General features: G+C 42.0%; 1 protein-coding gene across 3 annotated transcripts in view; it reads left to right on the top strand.

The window, feature by feature from the left end:
• The window catches only part of MARCHF3 (membrane associated ring-CH-type finger 3), a 58,540-nt gene that overhangs the window by 17,945 nt on the left and 13,409 nt on the right, over positions 1-27,186 (top strand). Inside the window, exons 1-3 of one of the 3 annotated variants that reach the window (XM_069001193.1) lie at positions 15,145-15,163; positions 19,663-19,876; positions 20,909-21,116. In XM_069001193.1, coding sequence (XP_068857294.1) covers positions 19,686-19,876; positions 20,909-21,116 — 399 coding nt within the window. In that variant the 5' untranslated portion in view covers positions 15,145-15,163; positions 19,663-19,685. Of the gene's footprint in view, positions 1-15,144; positions 15,164-19,647; positions 19,877-20,908; positions 21,117-27,186 lie in introns of those variants that run through there. The other 2 variants (XM_069001192.1, XM_069001191.1) reach the window with 2 other exon arrangements.

Genomic DNA, 27,186 nt, shown 5'->3' with positions numbered 1-27,186 from the left:
TACATATATATCATCTAATTATTGTGTTTTAAGGGTTCCTGAAGCTTCTATCCCAGAAGAAAATTGTTCCTCTAGTAGGAGAATCTGGGTCTGAATTTTGTATGTGTTCATGACATGACTAGAACTCTTTATTTGGCCCTATAATCTCAAGGAAACAGGACTGAGGGCGTGTGGGGTGTCTTCAGAGCAATAGAAAACTAAATGAAGGAGGGTTTTGTGCAGCGTGACTGTGAATGAATGGCTAAAGATACAAACTCAATGCTTCTGAATATGTTTGGGATGGTCAGAAAAGTCTCCCAAATGCATTGTACTCAGTTTTGTTAAATAATTAAACACACGTTGCGGGACTGAACCACTAAAAGCTCTCAGTGAGTGCCTGGAATTCAGTAAGCGGGAGAAGAACCCCCTGGAAGACAGCCCTGGTCCACAGAGATTTCTCAAGCAGCTTGGCTGTGTTCAGCCAACAGGATCTCCCTCCTGTTTTGTCAGGAGGGCTGAACAAATAATCTTTCGATTTTGCTGCCATGAGTTTAGAGAATCTGCTTGTCAGGGGTAGGAATAATCAAAAGGGTCGTGAGTACTTTGTGTTTTCTTTTTCATCACGCCACTGAATGCCCTTCTGCTTCTCAGAATTGATGTCTGGTAAAGCAAAGAATTCATAGAGAGAGGCACTGAAAAGTTTAAGCCATCTCTGCCTTTTTACCTAAGCTGTGGTTCAAAAAAGCGTCCTGCCCATAAATTCCATAAGTTCTGGAACTGCATTATAATTCCCAGCAAAAAAACCCAGTTACAATGAAGCTGCATGCCAGCTTTTCTTGCATTAAAGCTTTAATAGAAAAAGGCTGGCCAGCTGAGCCAAAGATCTGCCCCCATGGCTTTATGGATAAGTCACTTTGAGCTTGCCAGGGTAATGCATCTCGTGGAAGCCCGTTTTCCCTCTGCAGGTCTAATGATACATTAAAGCTATAACAAAAAGTTAATTCCCAGAGCCTTGAAATCTTGTCCCTTGTGTCTGTTGGCATCGTGATTGACTGGATGAATTTTGGAGCAGTGAGCAGTTACATTTGTGGATGGTTTATGTGACTGAATGATGGGCTAAATATTCTCTGCATCAAGTCTCTGTCCTGCTGTAGTTCTCTGGCAACAAATCTGCGATGCAAAAACAGCATAACTTTAATTTTCACATCCTGTGGCCTCACCTGAACCATTAGAAACTGAGCTATAGTCTGCCTCAGGGCTGGTATGAGGCATTTCTGGCTGATTTGGGTTTTGTAATGTTTGGTATGCTGAAAGCAAAATTAGCCACCAAGTATTTGACACAAAATAGCTGAACATCAAGCGAAGAATCAGAGAGAAATAACTTAATAACAATTTTGTCAGCTGGCAACAAAGGAACTGAGCCTAATTGCTGCAAATTCTGTTTCTTAGAATGATGAGCACTTCTAATTGGCAGTTTTGTGAACTGGGTTTCCAAGCCTGTTCTGTAAACATGCAGAATAACTGGTCTTGCCAAGAGCCTGCTGAGATGGACCTTTTTTAAAGCAGTAAGGTGATGATGGCCAACACAACAGCAAGGAAATCTTGACCCCACTGAATTCAGTGGCAAACTTCTCCTAAAAGTCAATTAATTCAGAAGTCATTTTAGGTGCTGGATCAGAGCTCCTGAAAGTTGCTGGAAGTAGATGGAAGGCTCCTGGTGGAATCTATGCTGAGAAAGACACCAGGACAGGATGGGTTTCTTTGCTTCTTTGCTCTGCTTATGCTGCATTATTGGATTTGCATCTGTCTAAATTCCCTCAGGCTGAGCTTGCCTCACTGTCTGCTGCTGTGCTTTGTTCCTGTCACAAACTTTACAAAAATCTGGTGTTTTTTTCTCAGTCTGGAGCTTTAAAAAACATCTGTCTTTGTTTTTCAAAACCATGAGTCTGATGCTGCTCCTGGGTCAGCCCAAGAGAACGTGACAGGACCAAGCTGCTGGGTCCCATTAGGGGCCAAATAAATTTTGGAAGAAAGCAGCCCTCTTGTTCTGTATCCCATTTTATTCTATGGTGCCTGGGGATGCAATTACTTAAAAATTTAAAGCCTAAAATTAAAAACAGCATTCTTTTTGTTAACTTCAACCCTTGCAGAAAATTAGTAAATACTTACATATGCAATCGGGTCAAATGTTCTTCCTGAGCATAGATTTTTCATTGAAGAGAATAAAATACAGTAAAATACATTATAAATTTGTGCTTGGCAGAAGGACAGAGGCGTTGGATTACACCAGACACAGGTTTAAGAATAAAATACTGGTAGATACTGTGAAAATATTGAATTTAGTATTACAGTATTAATATTAATATTTCGTGTACAGCACCCAGACTTTGCCCACAGGCAATTTACATTTTACTCTCAACACACCCTAAAAACACTAAACTTCTTGTACACATTGCAAACCTCCCAAAATAGGAGGAAGTAAACTCCCTGAAAATATATAATTCTTCTTAATAAGGTGACCACTAAGTTGCAATTCTTACCACTGGTGGAATAAGGCCTACTGCTCCTCGTCAGATATACAAGGAAAATATGTGATCAGTTGTAGCCCAAGTTAACTGCTTTGTCTGCTTTTTGAGCATGCAGACAGGCATGCAAACCCACAATTCTTTATGGTTTCATAAAACTTAGTGTGAAGTGATTCCAGGAAAGTCTTCTAAAATGGAAATTAATTAGAAACTTGGTGCAACAGCCACATCTCCAGCTCTCTGGATTATTCCAAATTTTCCAGAAAAGCCTGTCTTCTAAAAAAAATTTGCATCAATATAGGCATCACTTTAAAGTAACCAAAAGTCATCGTTTTTCATCATGTTTTTCCTCACCATTTAACTGTGCTTTTAAATAAGTACTGAAAGAGAAGCATGAAACTCAATTTAGCTTGAGAAAACTGCCTTTCTGGTTGAAACACAACGTTAATTTTCCAGCAAGTGAGATGTCAGGCAGTGAAGGTGACTGTGTTGTAAGGAGAGGTTCAGGGGGTCAGTGAGAAAATCCCCCTGGATGTGGTGAAGCCCTACCTGCAGGTCACTGCACACAGCAGCCCTAAACAGTGGGATAATCAGCACAGACAGCTTGGACAATGCATGCTGATCCCCAGACTCACACGTGGAATGAGTAAAAGATTGTGTCAGTGGATGAGCAAATGTTAAATTTTGTGGGAGGCACCCAGCCTTTTTCCCCTGTAAATGTTTCTCTGTGGTTACCTGGCCAGGGAGCTCCGTGGAGAGTGGGTGAGATGCTCTCTCAGTCTTGCTCAGGGCAGAGTTCTCTTCACAGCACTGTGATTAAAAGAAGCCCCACAATATAGAGAATAAGAAGTTTCATGGATCTGGGATTTATCCTTTGGAGTAATTAACAGCTCACTGAACTGAGGATTCCATCGTCCGTTCTTTGTGGAAAAATAATAAAATTGGTAACAGTTGCCATTCATTTTTATTTAATGGAGGGGTGAGGCTTTTCTTTTTTGTTAGCAGAATAAGGGAATTAACAATCTTGTTAATGTGTTCTGCTCTAAGCTGTTGGTTGTCATTGCAATGCTTCTCTGCCAAGGACAAAGGAATAGAAAATAACTTTGGATAATGTAGTCTATAAATTACTTTCACCTGAAGAGTTAGTGTATTCCTGTGCTGAGCAGATCCTGGAAAAATGAATGTTAATTAACAGACTGGTAGACATTTGTTTCAAAGGAAAAAAATTAGGAGTAAAAAAAAAATGTTATTAAGAGAGAACAGAGATATCGTCTACTTTTAATTATTCAACAGTATTTTGTAGGGATGAATCATTACTGGCACTGCTAAAGCAGAGACAAAATATTTAGTCTAACACTTTGTTGAAAAAAAAGCATTAAATGCTCAAGACAGATCTTGGATCCATTTTCTTTGATTCATGCAGATCTTTACTGAGTTTTATTTTGTGGAATCACACAGAACCACAGAATCAATTAGGTTGGAAAAGAGCTCTGAGTCCAACCTCTCACCCAGACCAGAGCACTTGGTGCCATGTCCAGCTGCTCCTTGGACACCTCCAGGGATGGGGATTCCACCACCTCCCTGAGCATCTCCTTCCAGTGAGCAATCACCCTTTCTGTGAAGAAATTCCTCCTCACGTCCCACCTAAACCTCTCCTGGCGCAGTTTGGACTAAGCTGTGGAAGTGGATTGAGCAGGTTTTTTTTAAACTTGTTTTAATTTTTTCGTTTTCTTTTGATTTTGTGTTTTGGTTTTTTTTTTTTTGTTTTTTTTTTGTTTTTTTTTTTTTTTTTTTTTTTAACATTGAATGAGTCTGGTGCTACTTGTAACACAAATCTGCTGAGTTTTGAGGACCAAATTTCCTTTTCTGACTATCACACCTATGTGTGGAGAAGCACACTGGCTTGGATAGAGCACTCTGACAGGCTCTTTTACTTCCATTCAGTTTTACTGATTTTTTAATGTTGGCTGCTCTGTGGGAGATGTGGAGACATACCATGCCCTGGGGACAATCTCTGCAAGACTGGGGATTGCTAGAACATGGGGAAATAGTCAAAGCCATGAAATAAATCTGTGGTTCATGAAGCTTGCCAGAGGACCTTGATAAACTGCTGCTCAAATGCTGGGTGTCTTTTCAGACGGAATAATTTTAAAAGGTAGAAGCCATGCTTTTCTTCCTGGTGTAAGGCAGCAGTAGAGATTGCCACTGGAATTGTAGAGAAGAACTCTGCTAGATAGAGCTGACCAAAGCTTCTTTTTTTTTTTATTATTGTTCTGTCACATTTACGTTAGGCTGTCTAAACTTTACAGCAAGTGTTGCAAGAGTGCTAAGCAAGTATTAAAAAATTAACACATAAAATATGCAAATGTGTCTCTGAAGAAAAAACAACCTAGCAAAAGAAATCTCCTTTTCTTTCTGGCTTGATGACGACAGTTGTGATGGGTAGGCAAATTTTGCAGAAGGTTAACCAAAGGATACAGGAAACTGGCACAAAGCTTTCATTGACTGTGATATTTATTAGGATGTGGCAGTAAACACACACGAATAAATACTGTAGTGAAGCTGTTACAGCCCAGGCAGTCTGAAGCTTTTTAGAATTGGTAATTTATAAAAAGCTAGTGTAGAAAGATATTGACCATATTTCACTCCTGCACTGGGATTTTATCCTGCATTTTAACTTTTACCCAGTCGTCAGGTTATGGCACCGTGTGGTGGCTGCCAGTCTCCACTGGGACCATCTCCATCACTCCTTTTACTTCTCTCTGAAGCCCCTGTTCCAGATTAGCTTCGCATCACCTGTTAAACTGGTGAGTCCTGTCCACACGGCTGAGGATTACCCTGGTCACTTCTGGGGAGGCAGAGCCTGGAGATAAGCTCAGGAGGTTGATGCTGCTGCAGAGCTGCAGCTGGTCAGCTCTTTCAGCATTTCATCATTTTAGTAGACCTGGGATTCCCACAGGCTGATGTGTAATGCAGAGAGGTGACACCTAACAAGAGTTTAGAGCTGCACCCTCAGGATGGTGACTGCTGCTTTGGGGTGCTCAGTGTGAGGTGCTGACCCATAGCATGGTGCTCCTTTACTGGTGCTTAACCCTTCCATTAAGCCACCATCAGTGACACAAAGGAAGAGGAAATAGTCCAAGATGTCTAGATTGCAGGTGAAGTGCAAGAGATCTTCCTTTTTTTTTTTTTTCTTTCTTTTTTTTTTTTATTGCTGTTGTTGCTGTTGTTGTCGTTGTCATCAAGTCTGGGCTCTGCTGTCCCAGTTCTGAATCTAGCTGATCCTTGCTTTGCCTCAAGGAGCCTGAAATCAAGAGAGCATGAGAAGCATGAGGCAGGGTCAGAGCCACGATAGTCTGCAATCCTTTCTCATCCATGTGGTTCTTCCTACCTCTGTGTGAGCTGGGTGCTTTACAAGCCTCACTGGGCTGAGTGCTGGGGAGATTAGTTTTTCTCCAAACTAGCTTATGGTTTAGGTAATTGGTTTTCCAAGGGCTTAAAAAATAAAAATTGTAAATCTGACGTGAGGTCAGTGTTGGTTCTTCGCTTATCTGCTCTAGGCTGTTTATGAGAAGCATCAAATGCATTTATCTCTAAAATGCTTGGAAATAAAACCGTGTAGCATTTCACGGCTGTAGCTGGAATTAGTAAATATAAAGGCCTTGTTTAAGCCCTCAGTTTCTTCACATGAGGACAGGTTTACACCTTCATCTTTTGGGCTGTTTGAACCCCCAATTTAGTCTTTAAGGTCTCAGTGAAACAGAATGAAATACCTTCTGTGGATGCCACTGGAGACCTTGTGAACTTTATGTTACAGAGATCCTCAGCCTGCTCCTTCCTAAGGTGAACTGTGCCAAGCCGTGTCTGTGGGTGGAATTATTATTTCAGTGTCAATGGGAGTATTAATAACACAGAGAATAAGCTTTGTTTTCTAGGAGCATCCCCCAAAGATGATCAGATCTCCAGAAGCTGGAAATTGAATCCCACCTCTGTCTTTGCTCCTCCCAACAAACCACAGATCCACTTTTCCACAGCTGCTGAAGTTGTAGTTTCTCTGACTCACTGCGTGCATCTGTGACAAGACAGGCAGGAAGATGACTGTGGTAGCAAATCTCCCTGTTCCTGCCCTCCTTCTACTGGTGCCTGTAACCTTCCAATCCACGCAGCTCAATTGCAGCAAGAGAGGGCCGTTCCCCTCGCAGCAGCTTATTTTAAGTTTAGACATGTTCTGAAACCCAGGAGATCAAAGTATTTTCAACAGCACAAGAGGAACTCATCCATAATAGAGCCTGTAAAGCCAGCTTCTTTCCTGTAAGCTGATTTCATTGTGCAGCAATGGTTGGCCTCTCACTCCCTCTGACTATGGGGTTCTGTGACAGCCCTGCTTCTAGGGACACGTCTGGGACTGGAAGTAGATGGAGGGGTAGATGGAGTCTGGTGTGGGCTTTCAGCTGTGACACTAAACACAGAGTTAATTTCTAGCTGCCTGCTATTCAGTAGGGTGCTGCTTGGCTGCCAATATGAACAGCCAGGGGTTTATACAGACTAAACAAAAACAGTGGAGAAGAACAACTGGAAGTAGTTCACTGGGCATTACTGCTGCAATCAGCCTCTGCTGATGCCACTAAGGTTTAGAAATTAGAGACAACTTTCTCAGTTCCTGGAAATGCTTTATACTTTGAAATTTTTTCTGTGTACATACACATTGCTCGTGTTTGCTGGCTCTCAACCCATTTGTTCATTTTCTTTCTGCTTTTAACAGATTCCAGACAAATTTTTATTTAAATGCTTCTATTAACTAGATCAAATTAAACAATGAAATATCAAATTGAATGATGAAAAATGAGAGTGACTATGGCTCAATTTCCCCCATGTTTTGTATAAATCTGTGTTAAAGCCAGGGGACACAAGGGTACCTCCATCCCAGCTCACTTGGGTTGTGGCTGCCAGACCTTCACACTGTGTATGTTCACACTTTGTTAGGAGTACAACCTGTTCAGGAGCATGTGCAAGTCTGTCTTATTTTTTTCTTCTTCCTGAAGACTCAAATGGCAACGAGTCAGTTGCCACCTCCCATTTGCACACATAAAAATACACCCTCAAAATCCGGGTGAAATTTGTTACCACCTGGACTCCCTCACCTCCTCCAGTGCCGGCCTGTTGCAATTAATTGCCTTTGTTGATCATTAGGCTTCTGTTGTTTTGCTCCTGACAAAAGACAAGTGTGCTCTGGCCTGGGCAGAGGTTGTTCAGTAATTTGGGGCTGAGACAGTGAATTTCCTGTCTCTGTTTTGCTTATTTCAGTCCTGCTTGGCAGTTGAGAGCCGATGGCTCTATGCAATGAGACAGATAGTCCGAGTTTCTGGGAACGCTTGGTCACAAATTCCTATCCCTAATTAATTCATCCTCTGCCTGTATCAGCAGCCAGGAATGTAATGTGCTTGAAACAGGTACTGACTGTCAGAAAGGACAGATCTCACAAATATTGGAAGCAACTCTGTGGTTTAATTATTGCAGTTATCGTATGGGATTGTTCAGCTTTGGAGATGAGCTGCACTGGGGAGGGGTTTGAACAAGGCTTTGCCTTGCTTTAAACTAATTTTTGTCAGTCTTTTAACTCCCTGTTCTTCATTAAGGCTACAAATACGTTGTGTGCTTGGAGGAGGCTACATAGACAAGGATGCCAAGAGCATTAAGATATATTTTATACAATGATGGGATATCAGGGATTCATCCTCCTTCCACAGCTGTGGTAGGAGATAAACCAGGAGCTAGAAAGGAAGGAGAGCTGCTGGAGGAGGTCAGCTTCCTTAGGAAAATGGGATTCATTTGATGGAAAAATTGAACCAGTTTAAGGACAAGTGTGACAAGGTGAGAACAATGCCCAGGTGATGTGGGAAATGTAATTAACCTTTGGCAATGCAACAGTGTCAAAGTGATGATGCAAAAATTCACTAAATTCAGTAGTTTATTAGGGTGTTTGTGCATTAACTGATCAGTTTTTCAACTTCGGTATCACAGTTGTTATAAAATATTTATGGAAGTATTTTAATACTTTTTAATTAAAGACCCAGAAACACCCACTTAAAATCACACTAGTCTACGGCAAGGGAGGCAAAAGTGATGGAGATGGCCTAACACAAAACAAAAAATGATTGAATCTTACTTATCCAATTTATGGGGTGAAAAATGATGTTTCCAGCAACAGGCAAAAGCTAGGAGAATTGGTACTTAATGAGGAAATTTGTTTCAGTGCTTTTCTCTAACAAGGTGTAATTTCTTTCTGACCTGACAGGCTGCTAAACCTTGGGATGCCATTAAACTGGTAATGAAGTGCCATGCTAAAAATAGCCTTTCTGCTTTCTTTCTGGTTGCCAGAACCAGCAGAATGATCTGTATACTCAATTTACCCCTGAGTTTGAGGCATCTCTGCATGGAAGCCTCCAGGGAGGAGAAGTGTCATCTTTTCTCTGTCACACAGAGCAGAGTTCCGTGCTCATCATGTGTTAAACAGGCAGATAGATTTGGGAGCTAGGCGTTTGATCCTGAGTGTTTGCTCACCAGGTTTGGATCACCATGAAGTGTCCTTTGAAAGCTCAGTCCTGAGCATTAACTGAACCAAGGGGAGTGATATTTGTGGAAAGTGTGGTGTGCTGGTTTATCCTATTAAATGGCGGAGTGCCTTTGAAGCCAGGATCCTCAAACTTTACATTTCCTGGGCTGTGTAAATATAAATTGCTCTTGACTAAGTGATGGAGCTGGAGTACATTGCTAGGGCTGTTTTTCAGGACTGTAAAGATTTCCATTTTTTGGCTTCCTTGGTAATTGTTCCTAACTAAACTCTCCTCAACTGCAGTTGCAGCCACTGCACCTTAAGTGTCAAAACAGAAGGTGAGTGAATAGATTCCAGAAATTTCCACTGTCCTACAGCAAGGTAAGGCTGGCTGACCCTAAACTCTGGTGTTTAGAGTAGTGGAGGGGACAGAGACCCACAAAACCCTGCATTGTGGAAGATAGAAATCAGTCAAGAGTTTGTGGAAAACCTACATCCCAAACTTCCATCGGGGTGCTCCTTTTTACCTGCCTCAGCAGCAGGCAATGGCAGGAGGGCAAGTCTTGGAGGAGAATCCTTTAATTGCTTGTTTACCAAGAAAGAATTAATTTATTGGAGGATGAAGCAGGCTGGTAAAACACATTGCTGAAAGCGAATAAGTATTTTATCTTACTTTTTACTTCCGGCTGTTCACAGCATCTCCAGAAACCCCAGAATTTTGCAGCCCCCGAGGTAGAACTTGGAGCTCTTTAGTTATTTTGCCCTTTGGCAACAGCTAACTTCACACAGATTCTTCTGCAACAGAGCCAACGTGCTCAGCCAAGTTTTAGAATTTCCATGCTTCTGGATGATTTTTGTGCCATCAGTGATGTGTTACGATGTGCAAAGTGGTACAAATATGTGCAAATGTTTTGATGAGGCATAAGTGAATCTTTAATAAGATTCTGCTTTGAAATGGGAATTGGAGGAATATCACAATCATCATATTCTCAGACCTAGTGGGACTTGGCCCTGGTGTTTGGGGCAACCCCAGGTATCAGTCTGGAGAAGGGAAGGTTTCAGGGTGACCTAAATGTGACCTTTTGATGCAGATGGGAGGCTACAGGAAAGATGGAGAGAGATTATTTACAAGGGCTTGGAGTGACAGCACGAGGGGAAATGGCTTCACACTGACAGACAGTAGGTTTAGGTCAGATATTAGGAAAAAATTCTTCCCTGAGAGGATGGTGAGGACCTGGCACAGGGTGCCCAGAGCAGCTGTGGCTGCCCCTGGATCCCTGGCAGTGCCCAAGGCCAGGTTGGACAGGGCTTGGAGCAGCCTGGGACAGTGGAAGCTGTCCCTGCCCATGGCAGGGGTGGCACTGGATGAGATTTAAGGTCCCTTCCAGCCCAAACCATCCTCTGATTCTGATACACAAAGCTCCACCAAGCAGCAATCATATTGTGGCTCACGGATGTGGTGTCCAGTTTCTGGATTACACACACTCAGCTTCTAAAAGAGGATTAGCAATTCTCTGGTAGTGAAAACAAATAACAGAGCTTGCTCAGTGGCACTCTAAAAATCTATGAAATCTCTTGCCGGTCCAATTACACGATACTATGACTTTTTTACCATTAGTCTGGCTCACTGCTGTTCTGCAAAGCTCTAATAATCCTGGACCAAGCTTGTCTTGGGTATGCAAGGAAATCTGCATGTCAGGGGGTTGATTTCAGTGCAGAAGTCACAATAACACACGGAGATAAATCCCAGCTGAGATCAGCACCCACTCCAGATTTCCACCACCTTTATTTCTTATAGAACTAAAGCTAATACCTAGTTCACTTCTAACTCTTGCTACTTTTCTTGTTGGCATTTCTCTGGGATTTGGATAAGGAGAATAATGTTGTCCAGTCAAATTTTACCTCTGCTATTTTGATTTAGTTCTGTCTTATAGTTTTGATTTGCTACTGCAGCATTTCAGTAATTTGCTTGAACATTACTGAAAAGAAATTGAATTTTATAGGCTTTATTTTGCAGCAATAATTTTTCACTTCCAGGTCTGCATGTCAGATCTGATTTGTTTGATCAATGCCAACTTCATGTGGCAATGACTAAAAGCATTCTTGGTGTGCTTGTTACTGGAAAAGAAATGGGACTGTTCAGTCCCCACAGCATATAGTTTTACATAACACATGACATACCCATGTAAAACTAGTTAGTGTAGGGGATTATCAGTGATTTTAATTAACTCACAATATTCCCATGTGTTTGTCTCATTCTGGACTAGAGTGAGAGTCTTGGAGTTTGATGAAAGACTCTTTCCCCCCCCCAAAAAAAATTCAAGCTCAGAGGGAAGTCTTTATGTAAATATTATAGAAACCCATGGAGTTCACACTTTGCTCCTGCTGAGAGAAATAGACTGATATGGGAACAGGAAGGTTTTATCTTCCCATGTGAAGAAAAATGCAGCAAGAATATTTTTAGCTGCTTTTGGCTGAAGGGTAAAAAAAGGGAGAGGAATAGACCTGCATTTGGGGGCATTTTGCTTTTTAAAGTGCTTTCCTCTTTTTCAAACAAGATATTTGGAAGACTAATTCCCATATCATTAAACATCAAAAACTCAGCTGCTGCCAACTGAAACACAGCAAGATAAAATAATGCAAAGTAAATTCTCTTCAGGGAAGGAAAGCAGCTTGTTAGATGGCACCTTCAGAAAGACCTGGGGTGGTCCCAGACTCTTAGAACAAGCGACAGCACATATTCCACATGTGAATATATTAGTTTGGGACATGCTTTGCAAAGCGTCACACACAAGCCAAGTTTTGTATAGCTGCAAACAATCATCAGCTGATTCATTGCTGAATAAAACATGAGAATTGAATCTTCCCCATGGGGTTTTCAGTCCTGTTGTAGAACTGACAAGCACCGTACCCGGGGAAGAAGAGCTCTTCTGATTGTACTTGGCTCACGTAGGCTTCAATGCAGAGCACCAGACAACAATTTTAGTAATGCAGGTACCTTGCAGACAGCAAGACATCTGGGGTGCACCATGTGGAAAGGAGAGAAGTCCTCTGTGCAGGAACTAAATGTTAATATTAAATTTTTATGCAGACGAAGATTAAGGAAGAGGAAAAGTTAATATGAAGGTACCTGAACGATTTCAGGTTAAATTACAATGCATCAAAGCAGAGGTATGTAGGGTATGATAATAATCTTTGTTTCAAAACTGGAGTCCTAAAGAGAAGCTATGCTCATTGAGCTTCTAATGACGCTTTTATCAAATGCAAGACTGATGTAGCCAATATTGCCAAACTCTAGAATTAAAACATAAAGGCATTAAAAAAGAGAAATGTTTTCAATATTCTACTTACTTTAATTTGAAAGTGGGTTTAGTATCTTTTCTAAGTTTCATGCATTGAGCTGTTTTCCCATCAGTAGTGAGAAACAAAATGCAATAATTGTAATAGGATCATATTTGTGTGCAGTATCGACTGCAGGAGCTGGAAGAATCAAATGTACTAAAAGCGGGCAAATAATTGACTTAGCAACGATGAACAGAAGAATTAGCATTTTTGTTAGGCTGTCTGCAGAAAAGCCATGACCACATTGCTCCAAGTAGCCCCCATTAGTAATTGGAAACATTTTGCTTTCTGCTGGCTCTTTTTTTGCCCTGCAGTTTCCAGGCCCTTGTTTCCATCACCTGCCAGCACTCCCTGTGCTCTCTGTTGCTCAGACTCTTGTGCAGACACATTGCTTGGTCACAGCCTCAGATATCTGTGTGGATTTGGCCACTGTGAGCCAGGTAGAACCACAGGTTAAAAACTGGTCCTGTTTTCAAGGAATTAATTCACACAAGATTTACATGAGCAAGAGTTCATTACTAAACCCCAGGCATGAAGTTAAGCCTCAGGTATTAAGTATTTACACCATTTTCAGTTGAGGTAAGTCATTTTCAGCTTGGCCTTACCTAGCCAGGAGGAATCAGTTGGATTCAGCTGATGTTTGTCTGTGTGAATACAAAAAGAAGCCAAATTAGGGATTTATTGCATGAGGCAGGGCAATGATTTGTGTGGTGTTGGCAGCCCTCCTTTCAGCCTTGTAGTGGAAATGAGGAGAGCTATTTTTGAATGTGAAAACGTGGCCTTGGGAGTACATAAATATTTAACTTTGAGCATTTTCCCCTGAGCTCCATCCTACAACGGTGGCACAGTAACTTTGAGTCCAGCCTAAATGTGAGGGAGGTCAATAGTAACAGTTCCATCAAGTGCAGCACTTTTGGATCAGATCTGACTGAACTCGTCCTCCTAAGACCTTGTATTTAAGAAAGACTTCAGGAATTTGTGTTTGACTGAAACGCTGGTCCTCAAGCTGCCTCGATTCTCCCCATCTGCTGAAAAAATAGTTGAAAGCATCAAGGTGTAGTAGGTGTAACTTCTGTTCCATTTCTTTGGTGCACTTTGCTGTGTGTGGGTGTGGTGTGAGTCTCAGAGGGTGGAGTGAGCATCCTGCCCTCCCAGATTTTGCTTTTTCTGACAAAACAAGTGCCAGGAATGAAGCACCTAAATTGAGCAGAGGTCAGAGTCCAGTGGCACAGACGGATGAGGTTAAAACTGCTGCTGCTGGAAATAGCAAAAGGCAGGTTTTCTGATGAAATCCGAGGTGCTTGCAGAGAATGGGACTGCTGAAAGTTTTACAGTTCCTGTGCTGAAGGAAGTACTTAGTCAGTAAAACATATTGTGCAAAAAAATACTGTTGCCCTCCAGAACAAAGTGCTTGGTGATTTTTAGAGATGACTCCTGGCTTTAAGGACTGACACGGAGTTCTTTGTCCTAGACTCTCGCTGAGAGTAAATTAAATTCTCATCTTACAGGTTTTAAGCCAAAAAATGATTGTCTCATCTGTATAAAGTGACTTAATTTAGAAGATGAAAGAGAATTTAGAACTTTCTAGAGCGAAAAAACCAAACTTGTGAGCCTCTTAATTTGCAAGCTTTGAGTATATAAGCAGATACTAATTCTTTCACTGCATTTTGGTGCCTAAGTGTGAAAACAATTGTGGTTTAAGCCATGCCCTGGGGCCAGAATAAGCAGGAAATGTGTGGACAGGAGCAGGGAAATAAGGGAGTGGGGGTCTGAAGGGGGCGTGGGAATGAAAAAAATAAATTTAGGAACTTGTTAAGGTAGGTGCCTTCCTAACCTGTGAGGAAAGTCATATCTGCTAGAAAAAATACAATACAAGAAAATGAAATATATATATTTCCTTATTCTTTGAAAAAAAACCCCAAACCCATTTCTGTTACAGTTGTAAACAGTATTTGTATCTTCTTGGTTTTTTTTTTTTATTATTAATGCAAGGCTAAAATGCCACCTCCACCACAAGTGCTTATGGTATTTATTATCATGTGGAAACTTTCATTTCAACAGCCAACAAAAGGATACAAATCTAAGCAAATGACCCAAGTTAGTGGCTGTGCAAAATTGCTTTGTATAAAGCAATTTAGTAGAGTCACAGTGCCAAAAAGGGAGTCTATTGCTCTCATGGAAAATGGTTCAAGGTTCAGTACACAACAAAATAACAATGATTTATGGGTGGGCAGTGAAGTTTTAAATGCATGGCCAGACTCTTAAGGACTATTTATGCTGGACTGCTTTGTGCTGCTGCCTCAGACTAGCAGTCAGCTTTTTGATGTGCTTGTTTATAAAATTGCACTTTGCATGCAGCCTATTGCGTGGCAGTTTTTAAAAGCCCCTGGAGCTCTCTGCAGTCAGACCAGATGAATGGAAAATGCTGTTCACAGCATGAAAAATTAGTAATGTGTGGGCTGAAACAGAGTAAAATTGCCTAATGTCATCCGGGTTTGATATCGTGCTACTTTCTGTGTGTGGAAATGCTTTAATGTGAAGTCTGTCCTCCTCAGCTGGTGAACAGTTACCACATCTTCCTCTTGCACTTTCCAGTGGTCTCTCATAGCTCCTTGGGTGGTGGTCGTGGTGTTATATTGCCAACTGGATGCTGTTGACCAAAAAAAATTTTCTCCAGCCTTCTTCTCCTGTCATCGTGTCCCAGAACTGCCGTGTCCTCGTGCTGCCTCTCTCACTGATGGCCTTAGAGCTCCATAATGAACAGGTCAGGCAGCATCTTTTATCTCTCCTTGTGGTGAGGCACGTGTCATTAACAAATACAGGAATTAGTCTTCTCAATTTAGAGAAACTGATTTTTTACTCTGGAGGGCTTGAGGGTCTTTTGGTGCTGCAGCATCCAGGGCTTCTGCTGGAACTGCCAGTTACTCCATGAGTTTCTTTACTCAGTGTTTGTGTGCTTGAAACCAGGAGGGCATCCATGAAGCTCTTTGAGGTGGATTGTGGAGGGAAGAGCCAAGAAACATTTCAAACAATTCCAGATGCGAGTGTCTGAGAAAGGATGTGCGTAAAACTCGATGTTTCCACTAAAATAGGATTTTCAGGTGCCCCAGAGGTTCTTACTTTTTTTGAAGTGTTCTGTCCATTCTACCTTCACAGTACCCAGCATGATTTCATAATAGGTAAAAAGCTAAGAGGTTTCACAGTGCTTTGGAGCTGAGAATTTTGGTTCTTCTGCACTTTTTTGGTGGAAAGGGCACAGCACACAGCAGCTGTGTGATCCAGTGACTGCAGTGGCTGCTTTGGTCTCTGGAGCATCTTAAAGGGTGGCACAAAATTGTTGTCTGAACCTCAGAGATGGAAGGATGAGTTCCTGTTCTCCATTTCTAGAAACAAAGGTAATCTTGTAACACTTGAGCCAGTGGAGAACACCTTTTTCACAGAGCCTCTGATGACTGCATTGTTGGCAGCTTTTGAAAACAATAATTTATTACTTAGAATGCAACAATTTGCATTCTGAGTAACCAGCCAGGGTTGGTAGTAGAAAAGAAGATGGGTGATGCTTCTCCATGATTTGCACCATTCTTCCAGCTTGCACTAAGACAGAGAATTCAATCTGTGCTCCAAATCTGCTGACCTGTCTGAAGTGAAAGCTGCCCACCAGTCACTGGGGTCCAAAATTCTGGAGTACACTCATCAAAAATATGTCAAAATATAAAAATAGGGAAAAAAAGTACATTTCTGAAACTTCTGAAAACTGAAGGGTGTTTATTTTGTTTTTCATTTGGATTTTTTTTCTTTTTTTTTGTGTGTGTATGTATTTGCGATTTTTTTGCTGGTGTGGGGGCTTTTTTGTTTTTGGTTTGGTCTGTTATTGTTATTATTATTTGTAGTAGTATTGGTATTATTATTTCGGCTGCCTTTTTTAAAATAATGCAGTATTTCTGGGGAAAATGTCTCCATGTGGGATGTTAGTGGTTTTTCATGCATATTTTTAAATCTCGAAGCTGATTGATGCAAGTTCACATTGCGTTTCTTGAAAGTAATAGGGTCACTAGTGGGAACGTGGAATAAGAAAGGTGAATGGGTTTCCAAGTTGGAAACCATGACTGAGAGGTTAAATAAGTGCTTTTCTTGGCAGAGATGCTGAAAGAGAAGGAAAAGGGAGCAACTCCACGAGTGTCTGTTCAAGATTTGCAACCCACTGCTTGAAGTGTAAAGATCATTTTGTCTCGTGCAAATCTCAGCCACCCACAGCTTCAGCAGGAAAACACTGCTGCTCTAAACAAACTCTGCTGTGGTAATTTAACTCATCACCCTGATGATGCTTTGTGGGTCTGAGAACTGAGGTGAATTCATGCAGTCAGAAAGAGCATGACAAGGATTCCAGTGGCATTCCAGTTCTGCAGATGGCTTTGTCTTTAAATTTAATTTCAGGGCAGTAATGCTGGTTTTTAGCATCTTATTTGAGTGCAATTTGATGGGAGTGGCAGTGTCTTGCTCACTGGCATTTGTTGAGCCTTGTGGGGTTTTTCTGATACAGAAGTCATAAATCTATGAAATAGGAATAAAGGAATGTAGGAATATAGGAATATAAAATCCTATAAATTATTATGGGGCAAAGGATGTGTTTTGCACTTGAATCTTCTGCCTAACTTCAACATGGCCTCAGATAATTTGCTTGAGTGTGTTGGTTGGTTTGTCATTGTTCTTACATTTATTGCATGAAGAAAATACCTGGAATACCTTTACTTTTATTCTGTTACCCATAAACCCATACATATATATATATATATGTAAATGAAAAATTAAGACTACTGAAAACACAGAAAAGAAAGAAAGAAGAGCTAAATACTAAGATGCATTCATCATGCCAAATTCAGCCACTTTTCTCAGAATTTTCTGACGTCTGGAATGAATATTGGTATTTTGCTTTCCCCAAATTAATAATGCTGGATTTCATAAATGCCATCTAAACGCATCTTCCTGTTTTTGTTCTGTATTTTCTCTTTTATTGAGGCATTTTTAACAGATTTCCACCTGTTTCAGGTGAAAATCTTTTTGACATCATACATGCATATAGGTAAATATTGACTTTGGAGGTTTGTGGCTGGTAAGATTTACAATTCCTTAATGTCGGCTTTGGCTTCAGGTTTGCTAAGGATCTCTGTGCTTCTCAGGACAGCTAACCTTCATTATTTACCATGGGGTTCATTATTAAAGCACATATAACTTAATTCTGTAATTGCATTACTTTTCAGGCACAGGCACTGATTTTGCGTGAAAGTGGCTCTTCTGAATTCGGAAAAATGTGTTGTAACTTTCAACCTCCTTTTACAAAAAGAATGAGGTAGAAAGGGATTACGTTTATCTGCTCTGCCAAAGTGGGATATCAATGCAGTGCTGTAGACAGAAATTTGAATTAACGTTGCTGAGATATAGCCAGATTATTTCCTGCGTGCTTTAAAGCTTTGCATTTAGTTGCATCTTCTGATGCTCCAGCAAGTGCTCCAAACTCATCAAGTTACTGATGGATGTGTTTGTAAAGGCCTGGATGGTCACTTTATACGAAATTATAAACCCACTGTTGTACTTAATGAGGTCAGTGAAGCAATCAGGAAAGAAATATATAATTCTGCTGCGTGGGTCTGTAAGCATGATACATCTTAGGCTTTTTAAGTTTAATGAAGCAGCTACTCAGCAGCTGAGCATTCTTGTTAAAGAGTCTCAGCATGGATTTTAAAGCTAAAATGTTGCTGAACACCGTGGTCTCCTTGGAGAGTCTGTGGCTCTTATTCTCTTGAAATGTCTGCATCTTTTATATGTTAATGGTTTTGACAAGAGCCATTTGCTTCATTTTCATTGTAAATTAAGCCCAGAGTCCATTCCCCATTCTCTGAACACTCTATCCCCTGTAAGCTGTCTCATCAGTCTCCAGCTCGCTCCCTGGGGTATGTGTGGTCTGAGAATAGCTGAAGTAATCCTGCAAAACAAACGCTTTGCCAAAGCATTTTCCTATTTTAGAAGCCTTTCTAAGAATACAAGTCCCTGTGTGAAAACTTGCATGGTGCAAGTGGTCCAGCATCCTCATTAGTCCTCGCGTGCTACAAAATCCTACTGCCAAATACATCCCTTCAGGGGGCTTCCCAAGGTTAATGCTGCTATTACTCAAATCCAACAGAGGCAAATCACAAGGTTTCTTCTAAATCCTTGGAGAAACACCCCTGTTTAAAGGGTTTTATTAACGTTTAGTTTTTAAAGATTCTTCTCAGCTGCAGTGCTGACACCACACAGCCGTGGAGTGCAACACAGAACACTTTTTTTGAGGGGGAAACTCCTGATTTTAACATGGGAATGTCATCACTGCAACCTGCAAGGTTTACATGTGGCTGCAGCCAAGCGTCCCAAGGCATGCTAGGGAATCTTTCCCCCTTTTGCAGAGGGATTAATCCACCCTGAGTGTGTGTTTTTGGTGCCTGACCTGAAGGGGAAGAGGGCAGGGACACATCCTGGTAGAGCCACGCAGCCTCCCCTCCACGACAAACCCACCCAGCCAGGAGCATCCCACCAAAATATCAGGAATTTACATGCCCAGGCTCCTTGTTCCCAGCATAACCCTTCCTTCCCAATTACCATTGAAAGCACCATGCATAACACATCACCAGGGATGCAAGAAGGAGCAAAGCAGAGAAGAGAGATGCGGGCAGGCTATGATTTCTGCCTCGCCTTGTGGCATAAATTACTGCTGCACACAGGCTGCTATTAAGCAGGTTTGTGTGACTAAAGCCCTGTACAGGATTAATTGCCAGGTCTGTTCTCTGCTGCAGGCGGGTGATAGGAGACACCGAGCAGCAGTGAAATGTTTTCAAAGGGGACTTGAAGCTGATCAGCCATTTTCTCCTCCAGTACATAACTTTCCCCGCTGGCGGGCAGTGGCAGAACCTTTAAATTTAAAAGTGCACAGGGTGAAGATTGTATATTCCTCTGAAATATTTGGAGGGGGAGCAGCAAAAGATTCAGCCTCTCTGTTTATCACTCGTGACTTCAGGAGTCTGCAGAGAGGAAGAAGCAGGGTTGTTGGCCTGCTGCTTGTGGGATGTGCAGACTGTTTTCCTACAACACCTAACCTTGCGAACTTGCTCTCCCTGCCTAGTGGGCTTCGGAAATCTGGGGTGGGGAGTGAGGGATGCTCTTTCTCACGCCTGGTGCTGGTCAGACAGGGACAGATGTGTCCCACACCACCTCCCTGTCCTTCCTCCTGCCTAGATGGGGACCCGCGGCCCAGCGCCATGAGGACGAGCCGCTGCAGCCACCTGCCGGGAGTCCCTCCAGAGTGCCCGCGCCCACCAGCCCCTGATGGCAAGAGCCTGGCCAGCAGCAGCGGGGGCCTGGCCAGCAGCTGTCCCCAGTATGTCATGCAGGTGTCCTCCAAGGATGGGCAGCTGCTCTCGTCCGTCGTGCGGACCCTCGCCGTGCAGAGGTAGGTGAGGGACAGCGCGAGGGACAGGCCCCTTCCCGTCTGGTTGGACCCCCATCCCAGCTTCATCGTGGCCATGCTACAGAATGCACCACATTTCCTAAATGCTTCCCCAGCCAGCGTGCTGAGCAGCCAGACAAGCTGTTTCTAGCACCGGTGCTGCAGCTTCAGTCGTTGCCCAAGTGAACGGACAGCTCTTTCTGCTGCTGGTTTAGAGAAGCAGATTAGTGGTGAAATATATGTTTAATTTATGCCTTTGAAGCCTGCTTCAGGCTGGCTTTGTTCTCATTAGAAGAAAGAAAGAGAATTCTGAAGGCTTTGGCCTTATCTAGGCTTGATGCTTGGGTCAAAATTAAATTTGTCTTCGCTGGTGGAGTGCTGGAAAAACTTCATGGATCTTAAAGCAGTGCAGAAGAAATACCCACAGGCAGCCACACAGCAGGGATGTGTTTGGTACAGTCCTTTTCAGGTCTGTTTGTATCACTCCTTGACCTCCCTGTATGGTGTCCCAAAGAGAGGGAAACTCTTTCCAGGGACAAGAGCTTTCTGCCTGCATGTGTTTTCCTGAAGATGTGGCCCTGCCTTCACTGTACTCCAGGGCACGGTGCTGCTCTTTCAGCAGCTCTTTGCTGTTGGCCGGTGAAAATAATGTTTAGGTCAGAGGATCACCACTACAACAAGAAGTGTCCAGCTGAGGCAGATTGAAAACCTCCCTGATTGACTTTGGGATTTCTTGAGGTGGCTACACCACTGGTCTGTGAGGAGTTGGGAAATAAAAAAGTACAGAAGCACTTGCTCTTCTGCCTCTCATCTGCCACTCTGATGTCTTTCACTGTGCACTTTCCCCCCCTTAACAGAAGAGCTATCTTAAGCAAGAATGCCAAAATGCCTTAAACCATTAGCCCAGCAGCTTGGATTACTAATTACAGAGCAAAGTACTCTTAAATATTTCGCATACCGTTAGTTCGTGACACAGAAAAAGGCTATGCCACAGCCTTGTGCACTGACCAGCAGTTTTCTCTCCCTCTCCTGCAGCAGCCCCTTCAATGACCGTCCCATCTGTAGGATCTGCCATGAGGGCAGCAGCCACGAGGAGCTGCTGTCCCCCTGCGAGTGCACGGGGACCCTGGGGACCATTCACCGCAGCTGCCTGGAGCACTGGCTCTCGTCCTCCAACACCAGCTACTGTGAGCTCTGCCACTTCAGGTTTGCAGTGGAGCGCAAGCCCAGGCCTCTGGTGGAGGTCAGTGCGTGGGGCACGACCCCGAAGTCTTAGTTTTGCTGACAAAACCTTGTCTGCTTTTATACGGGCATCACAAAGTCTCTGCGGATCCACGGGAGCCAAAGTGAATTTTGGTGTTTGGAGACACGAGGGCAGGGGCTCAGGGAAAGGGCAGGGAATAACAAAACTCCTCGTTTTGGGCCGAATCAAAACAAGTGATAAGAATGGGATCGATGGGTTTGCTTGACTCTGAACCTGAGTGAAGATTTAGGAAACAGTGTGCAGGGAACTCCTAGAATGCCAGCCGGCCTGGTTGAGGGTGGAAGAGAGGTAAGGAGCAGTTTCTGTGGAATGTGAGACAACTGTCTGGACTCAGAATATTTAATATAGGTAAGGAATTTTATTTTCTTCTTGCTTTTGAGAGAGAGGTAACAAACTTAGGAGCTTTAGAAACCCAGTTTCCATGTCAAAGCCCTCAAGAAGGAATTGTTCTTGTTCAGTATCTGGCATGTTTATACATTTGTGAGTGACCTTTTGGCCTCTTCTTGCCTATGTGCCAGACTCAACAGTGAATTGGAAAATTGTTCTTCCCTTATCAATGAAAATTCAGTTTTTGCCAACTATAGATACCAGCTTCATTAAGTTTTCCGGGTTTTAGGGTATGTTTGGCCCTCAGGAAAAGAACAGAAACTGAAGCAAGTTCAGTCTCTTGACACTGTTAATGACCTTTTTTCTCCCTCATTTTATTTTGGAAAAAGATGAAGCAAAGTTAGGGTTTCTTTGGGAATTAAAAGTGAAATACAAATAACATTTGGCAACATGAAGGAGAAGTATCATTTTGTACCAGCTGGTGACACAGGCACCTACATGCAGAGCTTGGGTTCAGGACAAAATATCTTTCCTGTGCATCTTAATTGTTCCTGTAAACTGTGTCAAAGCTGGTGGAAGGAGTTACAGTATTAAAAATGATGATGGAAGGAGCTGAAAGCAAAGCTGACCCTACACAGGTTGGGGCACTGTGGTTGTTTGATTCTTCCCTGATGAAGTGAGGCTTCTTTTTGGCAAAAGCAGTAATAAATAGTAGAAACAACAACAATGATATTTAGAGTAATAACAGTAAACCTGTCATTTATTTCTCAGCTGAGGACAAATGAAAACCATGAACAAGAACATTTCTGAAACACAGTGAAATGTTTTTATCTTTACTGCTCAATATTTTCTGCCTTCTCAGCTAGTTACACCCACAGTGTTTTAGTGCAGAAATCAACAGCTTGATGCAGTTGCAGGAAAGATTATAAAACCCCCCAATCCTTTGTGATCTTATAAAAAGGATATGTTTACTGTTTAGAAGGGAACTGAAGATGTACTTCTAAAGTTGAGAGCAGCAGAGACAAAGAGTAACTAAAGTGAGCTGTATGCCAGGGGGAAAATTAAGCAGGAAGGTAATCAAACTTCTTGATTTCTGTCAGTGTAATTCAAGTTTGTCCTGGAAGTTTCTACTTATTTATTACACGGTGCTTTGAAATGCAAAGACCTCCCTACACAAATAATTGCAGCAAATCTGAGAGTTCCCAAAGCAGGACTAAAGCAGGTGCCAGGTTGCCAGATTCCCTCATCCTCTGTGTCCTAAAAGCACTTTCGTGCCTGTCTCTCTGTGTTACTTTGAGTGTGAGGACAGGCAAGGAGGTTTATCAGGTGCAGTGGGACCATTTCTCACAAAAACCCTGCTGTAATATTTGGGCAAGTCACAAGCCAAAGTGGCCACCTGCTTTTAGCACCACAGTGTGTGTAGGTTTGGAGTGTGGTGTCTAAGTTCTCTTCATTTATTGAGATAATTATTTCTCCAAAGTTTCCCCTGACCTAGATAATGGAAAGAGTAAATGGTCCTCCTTTCACTGGAGGTGAATGGTGAGTCTTACCAATGCATTTACTAGGTCAAGAGGGACTATTGTACTCATAAAGTGATTTATAGAGCACAGACTCTACAAAGCTATCCAGTAACTCCTCAAAAGGCCCTATCTCACAGAGAGAATACATCCCATTCAGGGGTCAGTGACAGGTAGTGAAGAAATGCTCAAAGCAATCAGTCATCATATTGATCTTTTCTCCAAGAGATCTTCCACCAGGAAAGAAAAAAAAAAAGGTGTTTCTGACTATTCCAAGACATATTATACTCTTTTTTAAAGCCCCCCCCCCAAAACAAAGAAAAGAAAACAGCATGCTATTATATGTTCTCTTCATCCCTTCACTGGATTGATCACTGCTTCCTAGTGGCTTAGACATGGGCCTGGAATAAATCTGTTTCAGTGGAAACAAATTGAGACACTTTACTTGTTTTATCTATAAATGTCATATGTGAATTTATTCCTGCTGTTAGCAGGAGAGGCTGCAGCAACAGTGAGCTTGAAATGGAATCAGTGGCATGGCTGATGGTTCAGACATATTCCCTCCTCCCTGTCTCCATCATTATGGAAGCAGCAGAGGAGTTTCTGTGCTTCTCCTTTGTTTCTGCCACAGGTTGTATATTTTTGTCTAAAGGAGAATCTTCTCACCAGAAATGTGCAATGTGCTGGCTGTTTGATGCCCAAAACCCAACCAGAGCAGCAGGCAATGGTAGTGCAGTCTATCAGGCAGATCCATTCTCTCAACAATAAATTTGTGAAGCTTCTTGGTTTGTTTCTTTTTTTAAACTCATATTATTCTCCCCAGAACTGTGTTTCCACACTGGGAACATGAATCAGGCACTATGGTGGTGATTAAACCCCTCCTTCAGCATTCACAGTACTGCAAAATTCAGTTCGAGGAGACAGGGTCTGAACCCACCCCTTCCACTCTGTGCCAAAGGAAAGAGAAATCTATAATATGGTGGTTGATATGCATAGATTTGATATTCCTTGTGACAAGCCAGCCAAGGACCTCAAAACCAGCTCAGTGAAATCTCAAACTGAAGTAATTCCATTACTGACTTTTATGGACCTTCCAGTTTTATACATGCTTCCTTTTTAATGCAGCCAGTCCACAGGAAGAAATCTGCACCAGGAATGTGTGGTATTATCCACGTAGCTGCTTTTCCTATGTTTCAGCATAAAGATTAGTCAAGCTTTATGTAAGTGTTATGTATCATCTCCATTTCAATATCCATATTGTGCCTGTGTTGCTTCCACTTGGCTCAGTACAGAAGCAGGCACAAAACGTGGCAGTACAAATATATTTATTTGCAATAAAATGTTAGGGGACAACCAGCTAAGGCATAAAAATGGTATAAGAGTATTATGTGATCGTGTAAGTCAGGCTTGTATTGGTTCTAAGTCTAAAACAACCAGGATTTGGTACCTGTTGGTTTTTTGTTTTTCTGCTTTTTTGTTTTTTTTTTTTTTTTTTTCAAACAAATAGAATTTTATTTTTTAATACTTAATTAACAATACAAAGCCCATAAGCAAAACAGCATGACTAGGAGAAAAAATAAAGTCAGGATAATCACAGCAATATTGGGCTGAAATTAACTTCAGTTTTTCCCACTGTGTTGCTGTCTATAAAGCTTATCTTAATAAGGTAAAATAAATTTAAAACCCTTCTAAAATGTACACCTATGCATGAAGTAGTTAAGATGAGCTTACATTGTAAATTAAAACTTCCCCAAGCCTTACATTGAAATATGAATTTATTCCCTCTGCAAGACTTCGAGTCACAATGTTTTTATCTGCTGGGATTATTTTTACTTATTTTTCCTCTCCACTGTTCAGTGAAGCAAGTCATTAGCATTAAATTACTGTAATGAAGAGACACCAGATTTGCTGCAGGTAGTTTATAAAAGGATGATGCCTCAAGCCAGAAGGAAAAATAAATGGTTCCTCAGTATAGTAACCAACCAGGAAAACTTTCATAAATCAAAGTTTGGAGGAAATGCAGCTGTCCATACAGCATATGAGGGCTGGGAGCAGATAATTAAGGTGTGTCCATCCTCCTTCCTTTCTTGTCCCTAAAAGGGCAAGGTGACGGAGACACATTTTGTACCTAGTTGTCTTCAGCTGTGAAAATAATCCCCCTGAGACCAAGACACAGGGAGAATTTGAAGTAGCCGTGTATATTTCCAGCAGAAGTATGTCTGAGTTTAAAAAAGTACTAAAAAAAATAAGTAATAAACTCCCCAGCACAGTTTTAAAACCATAAACTCTCCAAGATGCATTTTTTTTTTGATCTATTTATTCCTAATGGAGTGAAAACCAGAGACCAAACCAGAATGTACTTTCTCCTTTAAAGAGAAATTAAGTAGTTGTTTTATGTTCCTTGCAACAAGGATTTGCTACAGTGCACAAATCTTTCTTATAGTACTGGCAGCAGGAGTGCAAACAAGAGCAACCCACTCCCCATTAAAAAAAAAAAAATTAAAATTACTTGTCAAGGAACAGACTAGTTCAAACCATCACATCTGTAACTGCTCATTCCTAAATTTATAACAATCAAGGGCAAAAACACTCGAGGAAATTTTCCAGGAGAAATAAATGAACAATCAGAGATACTTCAAGAATGAGCAAGATGGGGGAAGGTGATTGCAGTTTTCAAAGATAAAAAAATAGAAGTGCTAAGATTTATTGCACTTGTCTTTTTGTAGACCTATCAAGCATTTATTATCTAGCATGTCTTTCATTCCCATATATTTGAGCTTGTAGATCAGGACATTTAGTGTGTGGAAGTATGTGTTGCCAACAGTGAATCTCTGCTTTGCTTTTGTTTTAAAATGCAAAATGTGATTTTTGTTGATTTTCTTGAACGCATATATTTGTCTGCCTAACTGGGAAGACAGTCACCCAAAACAGAATGAGAGCATTGAAAAAATATACAGATAGACAGAAACAGAGCTTTTCCCACAGTTCCACAAAATCTTTTTTTCTTGAATCATCCTGAAATCTTCTAACTGACACAAGCATCTCCAGAAATATAAAGTAAAAGTGGCTAGTAGGAAAACAGAGCAGCAGTGAGCCAGACTAATGGTAAAAAAGTCATAGTATCGTGTAATTGGACCGGCAAGAGATTTCATAGATTTTTAGAGTGCCACTGAGCAAGCTCTGTTATTTGTTTTCACTACCAGAGAATTGCTAATCCTCTTTTAGAAGCTGAGTGTGTGTAATCCAGAAACTGGACACCACATCCATGAGCCACAATATGATTGCTGCTTGGTGGAGCTTTGTGTATCAGAATCAGAGGATGGTTTGGGCTGGAAGGGACCTTAAATCTCATCCAGTGCCACCCCTGCCATGGGCAGGTGATGCCTTTTCCTGGTGTTAAAATCAAGAGTCAAACACGGTTAGAAGGGGAAAAGGGATTTTGCCTTGGTATTTGTTTTAAGGATCCTTAGGTGCACATGTCCAGGTCATATGCATCGAGATGCACCCCGCCGAGACTCTCTGTGTCCCCCTCTCCCCCAACATTGGGTATAACATTATAGGTTTTACTAATTAGCATAACTATCAAAGATTCCCCAGTGAGAGGCTCAAGTGAGCCCCCCTCCCCAAGGAACCTTCCCCTGTTTGGTTCTATCTTGCTTTACAGAATGTGTTCTGGAGAGGACCTTGGGCTCTGGGGCACACTGATCCCTAGCTACGAAGCTTCTAAAATGTTCAGTCTCTCAGCTTGACAAACAAGTCCAAGAATGTAGGCAAAAAGCACTAGGAATACAGAAGTTGTAAAAAGGTATAAAAGGGGTATAAAAGAAAAGGCAAAAATCTTCACGGCATCACAGGGACACCTTCCCCTATCCCTGGTTGCTCCAAGCCCCATCCAGCCTGGCCTGGAACACTTCCAACAGTCCATCCCTCAAATCCACCTCTCCCCAGTTCTGGCAGAAGGTTGTTCTGTCAAAGGCTTTGCAGAAGTCCAGGTAAGTGATGCCCGCAGTCCTTCCCTTGTCCGCTGGTGTGGTCCCCCCATCCGAGAAGGCCTCTGGGTTGGTCAGGCAGGACTTGTCCCTGGTGAGGCCGTGCTGGCTGTCCCCAGCCACGTCCCTGTGCTCCGTGAGCCTCAGCAGAGCTTCCAGAGGCTCTGTCCCACGAGCTCCCCAGGCACAGAGGGGAGGCTGACAGGTGGGTGCTCC

The sequence above is a fragment of the Aphelocoma coerulescens genome (assembly GCF_041296385.1).
Source record: "Aphelocoma coerulescens isolate FSJ_1873_10779 chromosome Z unlocalized genomic scaffold, UR_Acoe_1.0 ChrZ, whole genome shotgun sequence".
NCBI lineage: Eukaryota > Metazoa > Chordata > Aves > Passeriformes > Corvidae > Aphelocoma > Aphelocoma coerulescens.
The sequence above is the reverse complement of the archived record's forward strand: the minus strand, read 5'-3'. Positions and strand labels throughout refer to the sequence as shown.